The following is a 14,747-nucleotide window of genomic DNA, read 5'->3' on the forward strand; positions in this document are numbered from 1 at the left end:
AGCCTCTGGGGTGCTGGAAAATGTTCTCCGTCTTGCTCCGAGTGCTGGTTTTATCAGAATAAACATATATAAAAATTCACTGAACTGTACACTTAAGATTTGTGTACTTTATTGTTCAATAAGTGATTTTTTTAAGTTAAATAATTTTAAAAGGCTTGTTTTCAGCCTCTAGAAGAACCCTAGGATCTTGAAGGAAATGCCAACCTTCACATTAGGTGAGGGCTCAGGAGCCATGTTTGAGGGCAGAACCTAGGGAGTTTATGCTCATCTTCCTTTGAAGTCAAGAAAGAGAAAAGGGAGAAAAATTTTTGATTAATCATTTCTAGGTTGAAAGAACAGGTCTGGGCCAGAGATAACATCAGTGGCGGCATCATGAAACTGTTTAACTGTTATCTCAAACCACAATGAAAAATAACGTGTGAAGCTGCATCCTTATTGGCAGCCATAACTCAGGGGTCTCCTAATAGGAGTGAAATTGGTCAGTCTTTTCCGAAGGTGAAGTCTGTGCTCAGTAGCCCTTTTGAGAGCCTAGAAAGAAGGCTTCTGTGGAACCAGGTCTAGGATTCTCTGTCTGGCTCACCTCCTGTGTGGTCATGAGGAAGTCCCAGGTCTTTTTGGGTCTTGGGGCAGACAGCTGCCAGCACCAACAGTGGGTAAGATGGCCCTTCGTCATCCCCAGCTCCCGTCTTGGGTGTTGGCTCTGCTTGGACTTGCTCTGCAGACTTGGATGCCATGAGCGTTCCAGCCTCACCTTTCTTTAGAGGAATAGGGCCAGTATCAGGCTGCTCTCAGCAGTGTTCTGACCTAGACCTTAGGTGTCAGGGCCCTGCATCTAGCTGGGCCTCTTTGTGTCAGGCTGGGGCCTCTCTGTCCCTGCCACAACCCCACTTCATAGATAAGAAAATGGAGGCTCAAGACAACTTACATGCCAGATTCCTTATTTGTGAAGCCCATGTAACCAGATGGGAGGGTCCTGAGAGGCTGCTTCTGGAGCTACAACAACCAGCCTTGTGCATTCAACACAAAAAGCAGCTTTGCTCAGAAGCCCAGGTAGGCACAGTATGTACCTGGTCCATGCAGCCCCTGCCTTCCACTTCCAATCATATGGATTTGAATTCCCAAGCACACACATATGCAGGAAGCCAGAGGTGTAAGGACTCAGGCCCTGATTTCCAGGGCCAGTCCTGCTCACTTGGGGCTGGCTGGCAGGCCAGCTGTATAAGCCCCAAAGTGAGAATCCATGCACAGGGCAGTTGTAAAGGTAATCAAGGATGCCCGAACAGCACCTTGCAATCTCCAGGCCCAAACTGAGAGCTGCCCTGCCTGCCAAGGAGGAGCAGACAGGCCTCTTTTGCTATCCATGCTATCTCAGAAAGTACTGGTGCTCTGGACCTTCAGACATGGGTTCAGTCCCTGGGTCGGGAAGATCCCCTGGAGAAGGGAGTGGCACCGCACTCCAATATGCTTGCCTGACTCCATGGACAGAGGAGCCAGGCGGGCTACAGTCCATGGAGCTGCAAAGAGTTGGAGATGACTGAGCATGCACAAGCATGGGCTGTGAATGATACAGTCTGCATTGTAAGCTAATCACCAGCATCTTGGCTGAACAACCAATTTGGGGAATCAGTCAATGCAATGCAAGCCACCACTGAGCACCCCATTTATCTGGGGACACCGAGGATGCAGATTTTCTATAAGCAAAGGCCCCATATGATGCCCACTGACCTTGGCCTTCAGCCTTTCTCCTCCAAAGCCACACTCAAAACCATGACAGGGTAGAAAACCAAGGAGAAAACTCAACCTGCCATCCCACCATCTAAATCATAATCTTAGTTCCCTTCCAGCTCTTGGCCCACAGCGGGGTCATCCTGACAATGATAGCATTCTGGGCCTTTCACAAATGCTTTGACACGTTGTCATGTTAGCTTCATGTCCTTTGTTTCATTTCATGGACAGGCAGATTGTTTCTGTGGAGCTTCTCTCCTCTGTCTCTCAAGTGGTCTCCCTGAATGTGAATGCAGAGTCAAAGGATGTGAACACACCATGGCCCTGACAGAAGCGGCCATGTGGCTGCCAGTGCGGCTGTTCCAGTTCTCAGGGCCTAGCCTGAGAGAGGGCTGCCCTGCTGCTTTAGTGAAAGGCTTCGATTCCTGGTTCCATCTTCAGTACCACTGATTTCTGAGGCGGGATGGGGCCCCCAGGAAGCAGAAGGCTATAGCATGTTTGGGTGGTCCCTGGGGAGATCCCTGTGAAGGGAAGGGACTGTTTGTGTCCTGGGAAGTCTTGATGTATGGGTGAGCCCATCTCCTCAGACCATGTAGTCCTATTCCTCCTTCTGGTCTAGAGGTGGGCCTGGCAAAGCCAAGAGTGTTTCCTTGGGGTTAAAGTGGGCCTGCCATAGGCCTGCCCATGGTTATCTCCCATAAAAGAATACAATTTGAACTGGTTTCCCAGCTTAGGGAAAGAGAGTACCCAGGACAGTCAGAGCCATGCTTCTTGTGCCTAGGTGTCTGGCCTAGAGCTCCGGCTTTATGATGTGCCAGCCTGTCCTTAGGTCCTGAGGGTGAAGGGCCAGTAGGCTCTCAGAGAGCTGTGGGCTCAGACCTGCCTAGGTCTCCAGAGCAGTGCCCACATGGCCCTCCTACCTAGTTCCAGCCCCAGAAGGCTCCCCAGGACCACTGTCCAGAACTGAGATTAATTGGAGGGAAAACTGGGGCGCATGGAAAATACAAATGGCCTTCACTGCAGGGTCTCTTCATGGGTTTGGTGGCCTTGGCCAGGCAGGGCTTAAGGCTTTCAGGGGGATGAAGATAGTTAGTCCGGGTAGTATGGCTGCCTCCCTACTGTGTTCATTCCTGACTTTCCTCTCTCGCAGGAGAGGCACCAGAGCCTCTCTGTCAACCTGTTTACCTAGAGTTGAGCCAGGTGCTCTGAGAGTACATCATGGGAAATGCTGGGCTGGAAGAAGCACAAGCTGGAATCAAGATTGCCAGGAGAAACAGCAATAACCTCAGATATGCAGATGACACCACCCTTATGGCAGAAAGTGAAGAGGAACTGAAAAGCCTCTTGATGAAAGTGAAAGAGGAGAGTGAAAAGGTTGGCTTAAAGCTCAACATTCGGAAAACGAAGATCATGGCATCTGGTCCCATCACTTCATGGGAAATAGATGGGGAAACAGTGTCAGACTTTTGGGGGGGGGGCTCCAAAATCACTGCAGATGGTGATTGCAGCCATGAAATTAAAAGATGCTTACTCCTTGGAAGGAAAGTTATGACCAACCTAGATAGCATATTCAAAAGCAGAGACATTACTTTGCCAACAAAGGTCCGTCTAGCCAAGGCTATGGTTTTTCCTGTGGTCATGTATGGATGTGAGAGTTGGACTGTGAAGAAAGCCGAGTGCTGAAGAATTGATGCTTTTGAACTGTGGTGTTGGAGAAGACTCTTGAGAGTCCTTTGGCCTGCAAGGAGATCCAACCAGTCCACCCTAAAGGAGATCAGTCCTGGGTGTTCATTGGAAGGACTGATGCTGAAGCTGAAACTCCAATACTTTGACCACCTCATGCGAAGAGTTGACTCATTGGAAAAGACCCTGATGCCGGGAGGGATTGCGGACAGGAGGAGAAGGGGATGACAGAGGATGAGATGGCTGGATGGCATCACTGACTCGATGCACATGAGTTTGGGTAATCTCCGGGAGTTGGTGATGGACAGGGAGGCCTGGCGTGCTGTGATTCATGGGGTCGCAAAGAGTCGGGCACGACTGAGTGACTGAACTGAACTGAACTGAGCCAGGTGCTCTGAGGTTCTCTAGCTTGATGAATACTCTGAACCTAGGCTGTAGTCCAGCCTCCGGGGCCAGAGTCACCCCTGCCTTTGTGAACTTTGACTAAGAGACTGGGGCATCTGTCCAAGGTCACACAGCAAGCTAGTGGCAAGCCAGGCTCATGCGTACCCTGCTGTCCTGAACACAGCCCTGAGATTCCAAGGGTGTTCATGCAAGCCCCGACCTCCTACTGTCAGGTGTCTCAGGCTGAGAGGAGGCCGGGCATGGAAGTAGCAGTTCTTCCTGCCAGCATATCTCAGCAACCCCGTGCTGCCATGCATCCCACAGACCCTGCTGCCAGTCACAGAGAAATGGTCTCGAAAACTCTGAGCACCTGTGTGGTTTGCCCAAGTGACAGGAACTCATAGACTCTGGGGACTGGACCATGGGCTTTCTCTGGGCCAAAACCAACCTTGGCCCCTGGTCCCGTAGCGGCTGAACCTGAATCACAGAGCCACGCTCAATGTTCTGAGATAATATGGCCACTTCCCTCAGTCACACTTGAGGCTGACCTCCAGCCTAAAGTGGTCCTCACAGTGGAGATGAGCTGCAAGTCGTCTGAAAATCATGGGCCAAGGGATGAGGGTGGGGAGGGCGGTAGTGGGTCTGTGTGCTGACTGTAGGCACAGTCTGAAGCTTTACAGCAGAGTAAGGTAGATTTTCAGACTCTATACAAGTCCCACCTGGGCTTAGTTTTGGTTACAGCTTGATGACTATTTATATTCCAGAATAGTAGATCTTTATCTTTCCCGGTTTGTTGAACGAGTTCATGGTCTGAAGGTCTGGATTGTAGGAAGCTATTTGGATTGTGGGGTAATCCCAGTCACCTCTAATAAATGGTTCGAATACTTAGGGTTAGGGTTAGAATTGAAAGTGGGTAGGGGTCAGAGCCTGGTAGCCCAATGTGGCAGCATTTCAAGACCTGAGTGACTGGTGGACCCCCCACAGGCAAGGCCCCATGCTTTGGGGATGCGAGGGTGTTAATAGTAGGGGAGTGGCCTGTTAGGTCAAGGAGATGCTTGGAGAGTGTCCTTGGAGGGTTTGTGAGGAGCTCAGTAAGCCAGAAGAGGGGCTTTGAAGTCAGTTGTTTGCTGGTTGAGATGAAGCTGAGGGTTTGGAAATGTTCTGGGCCCCCATGGGCCCCTTAGCCTGGTCCAGGTCCCCCACTGTGCTGAGTCCTCTTCGAGTAGCCTGAAATCCCCCTTGCTCCTGAGCCATTTACTAGGGTTGACTCTTCTGTTGCCACACTGAGTCCTCCAGTGGGGGGATGGGGGAGGATGAGGATCAAGTGAACTTAGAGCTGCAGTAGAAACCCAAGTAGGGAGGGCCTTGGACCTTTGGATCAGGTGTGGGTGGGTGCTGAGTGAGCCTGGGGAAGGGTGTCTGGGAATAGATCTGATTTGAGTTTTAAAGGACACAGGGAGAAGAGGAGCAGTAACCAACTGCACTAGCATCGATGGGGCTCCTACGACGTGTCCACTGGCACTAGAAGCACATCAAAGGGCAGATGAGGTGGGGTTCCCACTCGCCTTCCTGGGCCTCTTCCTGAGAGACCCCTGGCCCTCCAGGTCAGGAGCCTTGGTTATGGGGCCATCAATCCCAGCCCCTTACCCCTCTCAGTCTATCAAGGCCCCAGAGAGACTGAACACTATCACAACTCTTACCAGCATTTCCTTACCCCAGCTTTATTAAGGCAGCAACTGCTGATGCATCAGTTACAGAAATATTTCCTCAAGCACACCCCTGCCGTTACCACCCTCAGCCCCATCTGCTGACCCAGGGCCAGCAAACTCTTACCCCACCCCGGCTGTAAATTGTTCCTGCGGCTCCTCCAGCCCCATCTCCTGAAACTCTCAGGGCATCAGGACGTGAGAGGACGAGGTCTCAGAGGATGCCCTTGATCCTTTTACAAGATTTCCATCCTTCTATAGATATGACAACACTCTTTAAAGCTTCTTTGAACTTTGAGAAGTTACTTTTCTCAGTAATACAGTTGTGTCCTGTTAGCTAAATAAGAAACACATAATTAAGTTCTCTTCTTAGCAGAAAAAAAAAAGTAAAAGCAAACTCTGTTCTCCCAGCCATAAGGGCCCTGTAAGACCCACCTATCTACCTAGGAGGTGACTTGGCAAACCCTCCCCATCTGTCTTCACTGGGCACCATCTGGTGATGGTAGAGCCCCAGGACTGAGGGTCATCCATAGCTTTAGGGAGAGACCCAGCAGAGTGTGGGGAGGTCTCCTGGCTCCCCAGGACAGGGACACAAGAACAAGCAGGGTGGGGGGACACAGGAGACAAACAGCAAGGTGGGCAAAGAGCAGAGACCCTCAGTCGTTTCCCCACAACATCCCCCCCTAAGCCACCCCACACCATGGGCTCCCAGTGGAGCCCCTTAGCCTAAGAAAGGGCACCAAGAGCAGCACAAACCAGAGCCAGTTAAGACTCGCCACCTGACTGGGGCTGGCCCTGAGTGCCCTTCCCTCTCCCAGGCTGAGTCCACGCCCTGACCTGTCCCACACCGATTCCTGTGTGTACGGGCTTGGCAGAGGGTAAACAAAAGTGTCTAGAATGGCCCCTGAATCCCCACTCCCCTAAGCCTCAGTCCCTGTCAGTCAGTGGACTTCTTTTGGATGACAAATTAGTATCTGAAGCCTCACATGTAGCAAACGGGGGCCCTAAGAAGCTGTTTGCTCCCCTGGGCCTCCGGCTGTGGTGGTGAGAGAAATGATGTCTCAGGTTCCCCTAAGAACAACTTACTTTCAGCTTTGGGCAGATTTCGTTCCCCTAAGAACAACTTACTTTCAGCTTTGGGCAGATTTCGGTGAGTTGCCTCATGTTCTTACAGACTTTTTCTATGTGACAGTCATTCTTGTGTTTCGTAGAGATGTTATTCAGGGTGGAGATGAAGCCCTCTATAAACTTCCCATAGCAGAGTTCCTGAAACAGGGTTGAGGGCATTGAATTGAGGGTCCACTGACCCTCAGCCTCATCCATCCCTAGTTACCCTGGCCAGATGGAACCCTGGACTCAAATTCAGGCCAGGGTAACCAGGGATAGTTGAGGTTTGCAGTGGGTTTCTGATCTTTCCCTAGGCATGGGGCTGCTCTGGGATAGTGATCAAAGAGCCCGGCAAAACCTGGCTTCTGGTTCATCTGCTGCCTGAGCCAGAGACTTCATCTTCAAACTCCCAACTTTCTCCCCAGATTTGTTGACCCAACAACTTTTGTTCTTGTCTCTGCCCTGGGATTTCCCTTTCAAGTGGGGTCAGAAATGACCGTGGGTTGACTGCTCCTTACCTCACTGGTGTTCTGAGGCCTTTCGAAGGAGCCCTGGAAGCAGGAAAAGTTGGTTAGAAACACAGAGGGCCACTGAGAATAAAGTGATATTTGATGAAGACCCAGACTTACCTTGTATGTAACGTTGTCAGCCATGAGTTCTTTCTCAATCTCAGCACAGACTGCCGTGTGATTGTCCTGGGTAGACCCACTGATTATCTTCATCGGGGCAGAATGGCTTTCCAAGACCCATGACGCACAAGCCAGGAGCACGTACAGGAACATGGTATGATTGAGGTGGTTCCAAGCTGATCCGAACCCTGGGCTTGATAGCATTTCTGTGAGGAGATGTACCTCTATATGTACCTCAGTCTGAGGAAATGCTAAATCTCTTATCAGTTATCATTGGTTTATGTAGAAGGCAGCGAGGATCTACGTTATCTCTGGGCAAGATGTGTTTTTCATTTTCTATGACTACATCATACTCTGTGGATTCTTGTCTTTGCTAAAATTCAGGTTTGGTGTAAGAATTTTTATTTATAATTGCATCTAAAGTCATGACCTTTCTGCCTGGTCTTTGACCAGGACTGGTGCTGTCTACAGTTGGTGGCTTGAGCAGAGCAAGCAAGTAGGGTGTAGAAAAAAACCAGGCAGGAGCTAAAACTCACCAAATAAGCTTCCCCAGGCCCACCCGTCAAGGTAAAGGCTGACCATGCTGCCCTCTTGACACTTAGGGAGAGACCCACTTCCTCATAGACCCCAGAAGGGACACTGGAGGACAGGTTCGGGAACAAGACCTCCAGCCCCATTGACAAAGCATAGGCAGGAAGGAGAAATACTGTTTTTCCAGTCTGAAGGGCATGGATTTGGGGGGAAGGTGCCAGAATACATGCAGAACTTAATGTAAAAACAAAAACCAACTCAGAAAAATGCCACATGAGAGCCATTTACTAACAAATTATGCGCTTACATTCTGACACTCAAAGATTAAGATCACCCATTTGGAGGAAAATTTGGTAAATATGCTGAGCTCTGACCCCTGTGGTTTTGTTTCTTTTTCCCTGAACAGCTAGTCTATTTGCTGGTTCACCTTGGGAGTGGTTGAAACCCTGAGTGTGGGGGGCAGGGCATGGCCAGGGTCTGGGCCTCTCTCTGAAGGGCCCATTCAGCCAGTGACCAGCCAAGCCTCAGGAATCCCCCACCTGCCCAAGAAGGATGACGACTCTTCTATGGAGCAAGATTCCCACTGTCTGGGTTACTTGGACTTCCAAGTGAACCTGGAAGCCTCTCTCTGGGGTGGGAACCTGTGAGCACCCAGGGAAGCATGTCCACGTATGCAGAATGTCATACCCAGGAGGGCTCCCGCCTCCCCTGTGCTCTGACAGTGCTGAGTGTCCAATTGTGCCTTATCTGCAGGCCCCAGCCCCCTCCCCCAACTCCCAGCTTCCTCCCCTCCCTGCCCTGGGCCAGGGAGGAGAGCACCTTGAACATTTGCTCATGATTGAAAACAAACTGGAAAACTGCACAAATCAGAACAGACTTTGAATAATTTATTATTATAGAAAAACATCTTGAATAAATATGGGGTATGAGTTTAAATAAATAAATAAATAAATATTAAAATACATAAATATATAAATAAATATTGCTGATCCCTGCCAGTGTAAAACATTTCCCGTTTCCCCTGCCACACCTGTATCAGGGTCAACATGGCCCTGAACAAGCCAGCGGCCCCCTACAGCTCTGGCCCTCCCTGTGGTCCCTCCAGTGTGAAGATCCTGAGTTTTGTTTGGCTCTTTGTGGGTAGGAGGGCAGCGATCTGTGAGGTAAGCTTCCACTTCTGGCTGGTTTGGCCTGCTTCACTTCTGGGCTGGTTCCCAGCAGTCAAAGGGAATGATAAAAAGGAACTCCTTCAGGTCCTCTTTGAAATTTTTGAAGCTGATAAACTGGGTTCCACAGGAAGTTTCCTTAAGAAAGAAACGGAAATAAAAACCCTGAGTCCAGGCATGAGTGGGTGACGTGGGGGAGGCATCAGCATGTTTCTGTGCTGTCTCTTAGAACTCGGAGGTCAGAAGGCCTGTCTGAGGCCCGCCTCCTGACATGGGTCAGGTGACACCTTGCCACCCGTGTGTCACCCAAAGGGTGCACAGAGCTGTCAGTGGCAGCTGGCCCAGGGGCCCGATAAAAGTGCAAGACGGACACTGGTCTGCTGGGCAGCCGGGCCCCTGCGTCTTTGGTCCCAGGCCAGGGCACAAAGCTGAGCCCCAGCTGTCTCTAGGAGCCCAGAATGAGCACGTTTCAAGGCCACAGACCTCACTTTTCCCACAGGGAAGGATTGTTTGGGGCCTTTTTCCATTCCAAGTAAGCTTTCCTCCTTGCTCCGATGCAATCCAGGCAGCCCAGGAGGGACCAGGGGGAAAGTCCTTTTAGGAGGAGGCACTTGGGCTGTGGAACTTCCTCTGGGCCTTAGGCAGGTCTTGAGTTTCCTTGTGTTTGCCTCACCTCTGACATCATTAACAGTAATGACAAGCAAGGTACCAGCTCCCGCTAGGACATGATACAGTCTCTCGAGCTCCAGGGCTTTAACACCTAGAGTGGTTCCCTCTCAGGAAGGGCTGATTATTACAAATCTATTGATTCAAACCATTTGGAGTCCCAAATACCCACAGCCAAAAGTCTCGCCCCACTATTTCTCCACCCTCCTCGAAGGAGACCTTCCTGCTTGAGCACCTAGTGGGGGCACTCACCGGGGTGGGTGGGCAGTGTTTCTCGTAGTGGGTGGCCATCATGGTCAAGGAGCCCATGAGACTAGTGAGGCTGCCCTGCAGGCCGTTCTTGTACAGCTTCAGGCGAGTCTGCAGGCACGTTGGTTCCTGTGGGAAATGTCCATTCCTTGGTGAGCAGTGGCCGAGTGTGCTCTGGTGGGCCCAGGACATCCTCCCCATCACTGCTTCCTGTTCTCATCCCACTCTCCCAAGAGCAGGGCCTGGGAGGGGCACAGGATTGTTCCTGACTAAGCTCAGGCTAGGCCCTGTCATACACACAGCCTTGTCCCCCCATCCACTACAGATGAGTCTGACTCGCCCTCACCACTCAGCTCAGGCCACCTCCAGCCGGCACAGACACATTCCCTTGATCTGGTATCTCAAGAGGGTCCCAGCCCCCAGAGAAGGAGATCGCTGGTCCTTCCACCCTTCGGGGGAAGGGGGCGGGGGGCTTGCCCAAAGCTGTTGTGCAGACATAGTTGTTCCTGAAAATCTTCTGTGACCTTCAGTGGCCAGCACGGTGTCCACAGAGCTTGGTCTCAGGGCACAGTGAGTGTCCCAAGCCCACAGCCCCTGTCTCATGACATAACCCCCGCCAGTCCCCTGGTGACCTCGATACCCTTGAACACTAGGTCTGTCCATGGCTGCTCAGCTAGTAAAGGAGTCCACATGACTGCCACAGGGGCAAGGCCTTCTAAGCAACCCTCCTTCTGGCAGCCAGCTGGCTAGAGAGAAAGCGGACAACCCTGTAAGGGTCCGTCTAAAATGGAGTCAGTCCCCAGGGCAGAGGCCTTTGGGAAAAGGTGTGTCAGAGAGAAGCATCTTACCTGGGAGTCAAACTTTTCAGAGACGACTTCTGTGTCATTCTGTAGGAAAGGAAAATATTCTGTTATCGAGCTGACAGGCAGGACGAGTCCAGGCCAGCAGGGTGGCCCAGGCATGGCCTGTGCTCCCTCCCTCACTCACCATCACAGCATCAGTGTCACTGCTGTGGTTCAGAAGGCTCAGGGCCTCCTTGATGGCATCCACATGCTGCCAGGGCCGGGTGGCAGTGTTGGGTGGGCGAGTAGGTGCGGAGAAGCTGCAGACCACAGTGCCCAGGAGAAGCAGGTTCTGCAGCCACATCCTCTTGAGGACTTTAGCCTTTCTCTCTGAGCACTGGGCTCACTGGCAAAAGAGCTCTTATATACACAGTTAGAGGAAATGATTAATGGTGACCACAGAACGCCAGGGAGGCGGGGGAACTACCTGAACTGTGGAATCTCCTGGCCCTTATCAGCTACCATGGAACGGTGAGCCTTTCCCCCAGGTGGTCAGGCTTGGGGGTTTTCACTAATGAGCCCTTCCAAGAATTGGCAGCCCACCTGCCTGCTTTCTTGAGCATTCTCCAGCCCTCCCCAGCAGTCTGACCTGCCAAGGCTTCCCCCTCCCTCTGAGGGGCCTCTGGGTACAGCTTGGACTTCCTGGCCTGAAGTGGCCAGGGCGGGGCCTGGAAGACACTGGATTGGGCTTCTACCCCCGCCCCCACCCTTGGCTCCCCATCCTGCCTGTGTCCCAAGAAGCCTTTGGGCTGGCTGAGCTACAGTGGGGCCCATTCTGACCCCAGTCTCCCCTTCTCCTCCTAGAGCTCACAGTTCTGGCCACAGTGGGAGATTGGAGTGTGAGAAAGACTCTCACAGGCCTGCCTCACTGCCCACCTAGGCAGATTCCAGACCAATGACATGGTCCTGTGACAGCTCACCTCAGCTCCTACCAAGGATCTAGAGCGGTCAGCAAGCTGTGCCCATCCAGGGCCCTCTGCCTCACAGCTCCTGTGAGCTGAGGGAATAACAACCGTATGCATGTCCAACCAGAAAGATTCCAGATCTGAAAGCAACAGTCCTGGTGTACACAGTCATATTCAGCTCCCAAGCTGCATAGGTGGGTTGGGGCTCTCAGCTGGGATGGGTCAGGGTTCTGAGTTCAAAGCCTGCCTCCAACACCACCTTGCCGAGTGACTCTTCTGAGTTGTATGAACCTTGCTTCCCTCTGCAGGGCATGCTGTCCCCTTTGAGGTGGGCACTGTGCTCCTATCTACAGCCTCTTGCAGGCACCAGCAGGGTCGTGGCTGCATCCACAGGAGGTACAGGGGACAACGGCTTCTTAACCAAGGTTCTTCCAGGCTCAACTTCCTACGTGGCCCCAGTGCCAGCCCACCTCCGGCTCAGCAGCCTCCCTGTGGAACAGGAACTGCTTCTGGAAAGGTCACAAGCTCTTGAGGGGCTAACAAGTGTTTGATTTTCACAATGGACTTTGGAGAGGACGGAATGAATTGGTGTTTACTTCCCCACGCTGTAAGTTTCATGATTGAAGGGGTATGGGTCCACACACTTCCGTATCTGAGTGTCCATGTGCCTGTGTGGTTGCTGTCTATACTTACAGATGTGTCAGGAGGGGAGGGTATTTTATGTGAGGTGCATCTGTGTGAGCCCCCATGCCTCTGCAGGTGCCTCTCTGATAGGGGAGGAACTCCCCACACTGGGTAATGATGTCTCAGGGCCCCAGATGCTGGTTTAACCTTGATTGATGGTGTCAGACATAAGCAAGGACATGCTGCTGAGCCCCAGTGGACAGCCCTGGGGAGCAGGTAGAACTCACTGAACACTGTGGCCCGAACCTGCAGCCCTAGCAAGTTTCATGGCATAGTAGGAGACTTGCTGTCCTTGTACAGGGAAGCCAGGCCTTGGCCATCCAGACCCCTGCCTCCCGCGAGGTCCCTGCCAGGATCTGGGGCACACCGTGAGGCCAACCTTACTCGTTTGCACCTGCTGGAACATTTCTAGGTGGCCAAACGGGATAAGAGTGTGGCATGTTCAAACCCTGGCCCTTCCTCTACCTTTTCCACGAAACCTCTGCTCAGGCCCTAACAGGGAACGCTCAAGGGGGAAGAGGGGAAGGTGCCACAGCGAGTGAGAGTCTGTGTCAGGCAGCGCCCTGGAGGCTGTGTGGTGGGAAGCAGGGGCCACAGGCTGTCGCTAAGCTTGTGGCCAGGGAGGCAAAGGGCTGGGTGGCCTCTCTGAGATGGAAGGTCACTTTCCTCCTCGAAATGAGTTGTCACAGCTCAGACAATTAGTCAACAAACTCTTCCAGTCTGCACCAAGCCCTGTGCTGAGGAGGAGGAAGTTGAGACCCTCCCACTGGTCCTTTCATCTAACCGTGACGCCTTTCAGTCCTGTAGGGGAGCAAGCAGTGGACCCTCCCATTGTACCATCCGGGCTGGGATGGAGGAAATTCAGAGCTAAGGAATCTCAAGGAACCACTTATTCCAGCTCAGTGGTCACAGGGCACCAGAGACTTTTCCTGGGAGACGCTCCCAGTGCGTGCTGAAAGGGCAGGTAGAGTCAGGTGGCAAGTCAGGTTGCCGGAGGGAGGAAGAGGATAGTTTAGGGGGAGAGTGTCTTGGGCGCAAACAGGTTTAGGAATAGGCATGGTGAAAAGGGGCTTCCCTGGTGGCTCAGAAGTAAAGAATCCGCCTGCCAATGCAGGAGGCACAGGTTCGATCCCTGGGTTGGGAAGATCCCTTGGAGGAGGAAATGGCAACACACTCCAGTTTTCTTGGCTAGGGAGTCCCATGGGAACAGTCTCTGGGGTTTCAAAGAGGTGACACGAGTTAGTGACCAAACAACAGCAATAACATGGTGAAGAGGAGGCGGCTTATACAGTGTGCTGAGGAGTGTAAGCAAGGAGGGTTAGAGCTACTGCCCACGTGCCCAAGGTGAGGACCCAGGGGATGGAAAAGCAGGTCTGTAGGATCTGAGGGCCCTGCTATCTGAGAAGAAGGGCTGAAGGCCAGGGCAGTAGTGTTTAGGGGCCAGAGGCATGATAGCTGGGCAAGAGACTGGCCAGTGGTCCTGGGAGAGAAGGAAAGGAGGAGCAGGAGCCACAGGAGAGGTCCACACCAGCAGGGTGGCCTGTGGGCATTGAAGTCGGCACACAGAGGACAGAAGTCCAGGGGTTTGACAATGAGGTTCATGGGCAGCCACGCGTCTTCCTTCTGGAAAGATGACATCAGGGCTGAGGCTGTGACACGGGCAGGCATTCCTAGATTGCACTGCGTGGAAAGTGGCCGTGATAACATCGAGCGGGTACACTGACTCAGGGCCCCCAGTGGGACTGTGGGAGGGTGGGGGTGAGGACCAAGATGGGCAGTGTGACTCCTCTTTGGCCCCTTTCCTACCCGGTCAGGAGAAAAACCTCTGGAAGGGGTTTCCTATGAGTGTCCCTCCCACAGACTCTGAAGGAAGTTAGGGGCTTGTGGTTTCTTTGGCATCTTTTTCACAGAGGAAGTTATCACAAGGGAAGGAAATGGGCCTCAGGGTGCCTTGTATCCTATGGGACCTTTGCATGAGCATCTCAGCTGATCTTGCCCTCCCTGGGCCTGCCACCCCTTGATGGGGTGGTGGCCCTTTTCCTCCCTGGGGACCTGAGAACCAGGAGAGCTGTGGCCCACCCAGTTCATACAATCACTGATGGCAGAGATGGGATTTGAGCCCATAGCCTCTGATATCTCTCAGGGATCAGCAAGCCAGGAAATGCTAGTCACCTGGCTAGACCAGCAGAGGGATGTCCCCCTCAGGGCATTTATAAAGAGAGACTCCTCCAGGTGTTGGCAGGGAAGCTAGGGTGGCCTGTCACCATCCTTAGGAAGCCCTGGGGGCCAAAGGCAGAATTTCCCCAGCAGAGCCTGACATCCAGGTATCTCTGTCTCAGGATTAACTCCACCGTTGATCCCTGGGTAGCCCAAGAAAGTCCCTCCTCCCTGAGCCTCAGCTCCCTCATCTGTACAATGGATTTAATTATTGCTACCTCACATGGGAAATTGTTGCTTGTCCCAGGAAACT

General features: G+C 52.4%; 2 protein-coding genes across 2 annotated transcripts; both read right to left on the reverse strand.

The window, feature by feature from the left end:
• Positions 1 to 5,491: 5,491 nt before the first annotated feature.
• On the reverse strand, positions 5,492 to 7,484 carry LOC104969122 (uncharacterized). Its single transcript, NM_001303553.1, has 4 exons — positions 7,235 to 7,484; positions 7,124 to 7,156; positions 6,627 to 6,764; positions 5,492 to 5,835 (listed from the first exon to the last, which is right to left on the reverse strand). Exons 1-4 carry the CDS (start codon positions 7,436 to 7,438, stop codon positions 5,713 to 5,715), a joined length of 498 nt encoding a protein of 165 aa, NP_001290482.1. The 5' UTR covers positions 7,439 to 7,484; the 3' UTR covers positions 5,492 to 5,712.
• Positions 7,485 to 8,639: 1,155 nt separating this feature from the next.
• On the reverse strand, positions 8,640 to 11,005 carry CSF2 (colony stimulating factor 2). Its single transcript, NM_174027.2, has 4 exons — positions 10,834 to 11,005; positions 10,695 to 10,733; positions 9,850 to 9,975; positions 8,640 to 9,069 (listed from the first exon to the last, which is right to left on the reverse strand). Exons 1-4 carry the CDS (start codon positions 10,990 to 10,992, stop codon positions 8,962 to 8,964), a joined length of 432 nt encoding a protein of 143 aa, NP_776452.1. The 5' UTR covers positions 10,993 to 11,005; the 3' UTR covers positions 8,640 to 8,961.
• Between the last annotated feature and the right edge of the window lie 3,742 nt (positions 11,006 to 14,747).

This window comes from Bos taurus, chromosome 7, assembly GCF_002263795.3.
Source record: "Bos taurus isolate L1 Dominette 01449 registration number 42190680 breed Hereford chromosome 7, ARS-UCD2.0, whole genome shotgun sequence".
Taxonomy (NCBI): domain Eukaryota; kingdom Metazoa; phylum Chordata; class Mammalia; order Artiodactyla; family Bovidae; genus Bos; species Bos taurus.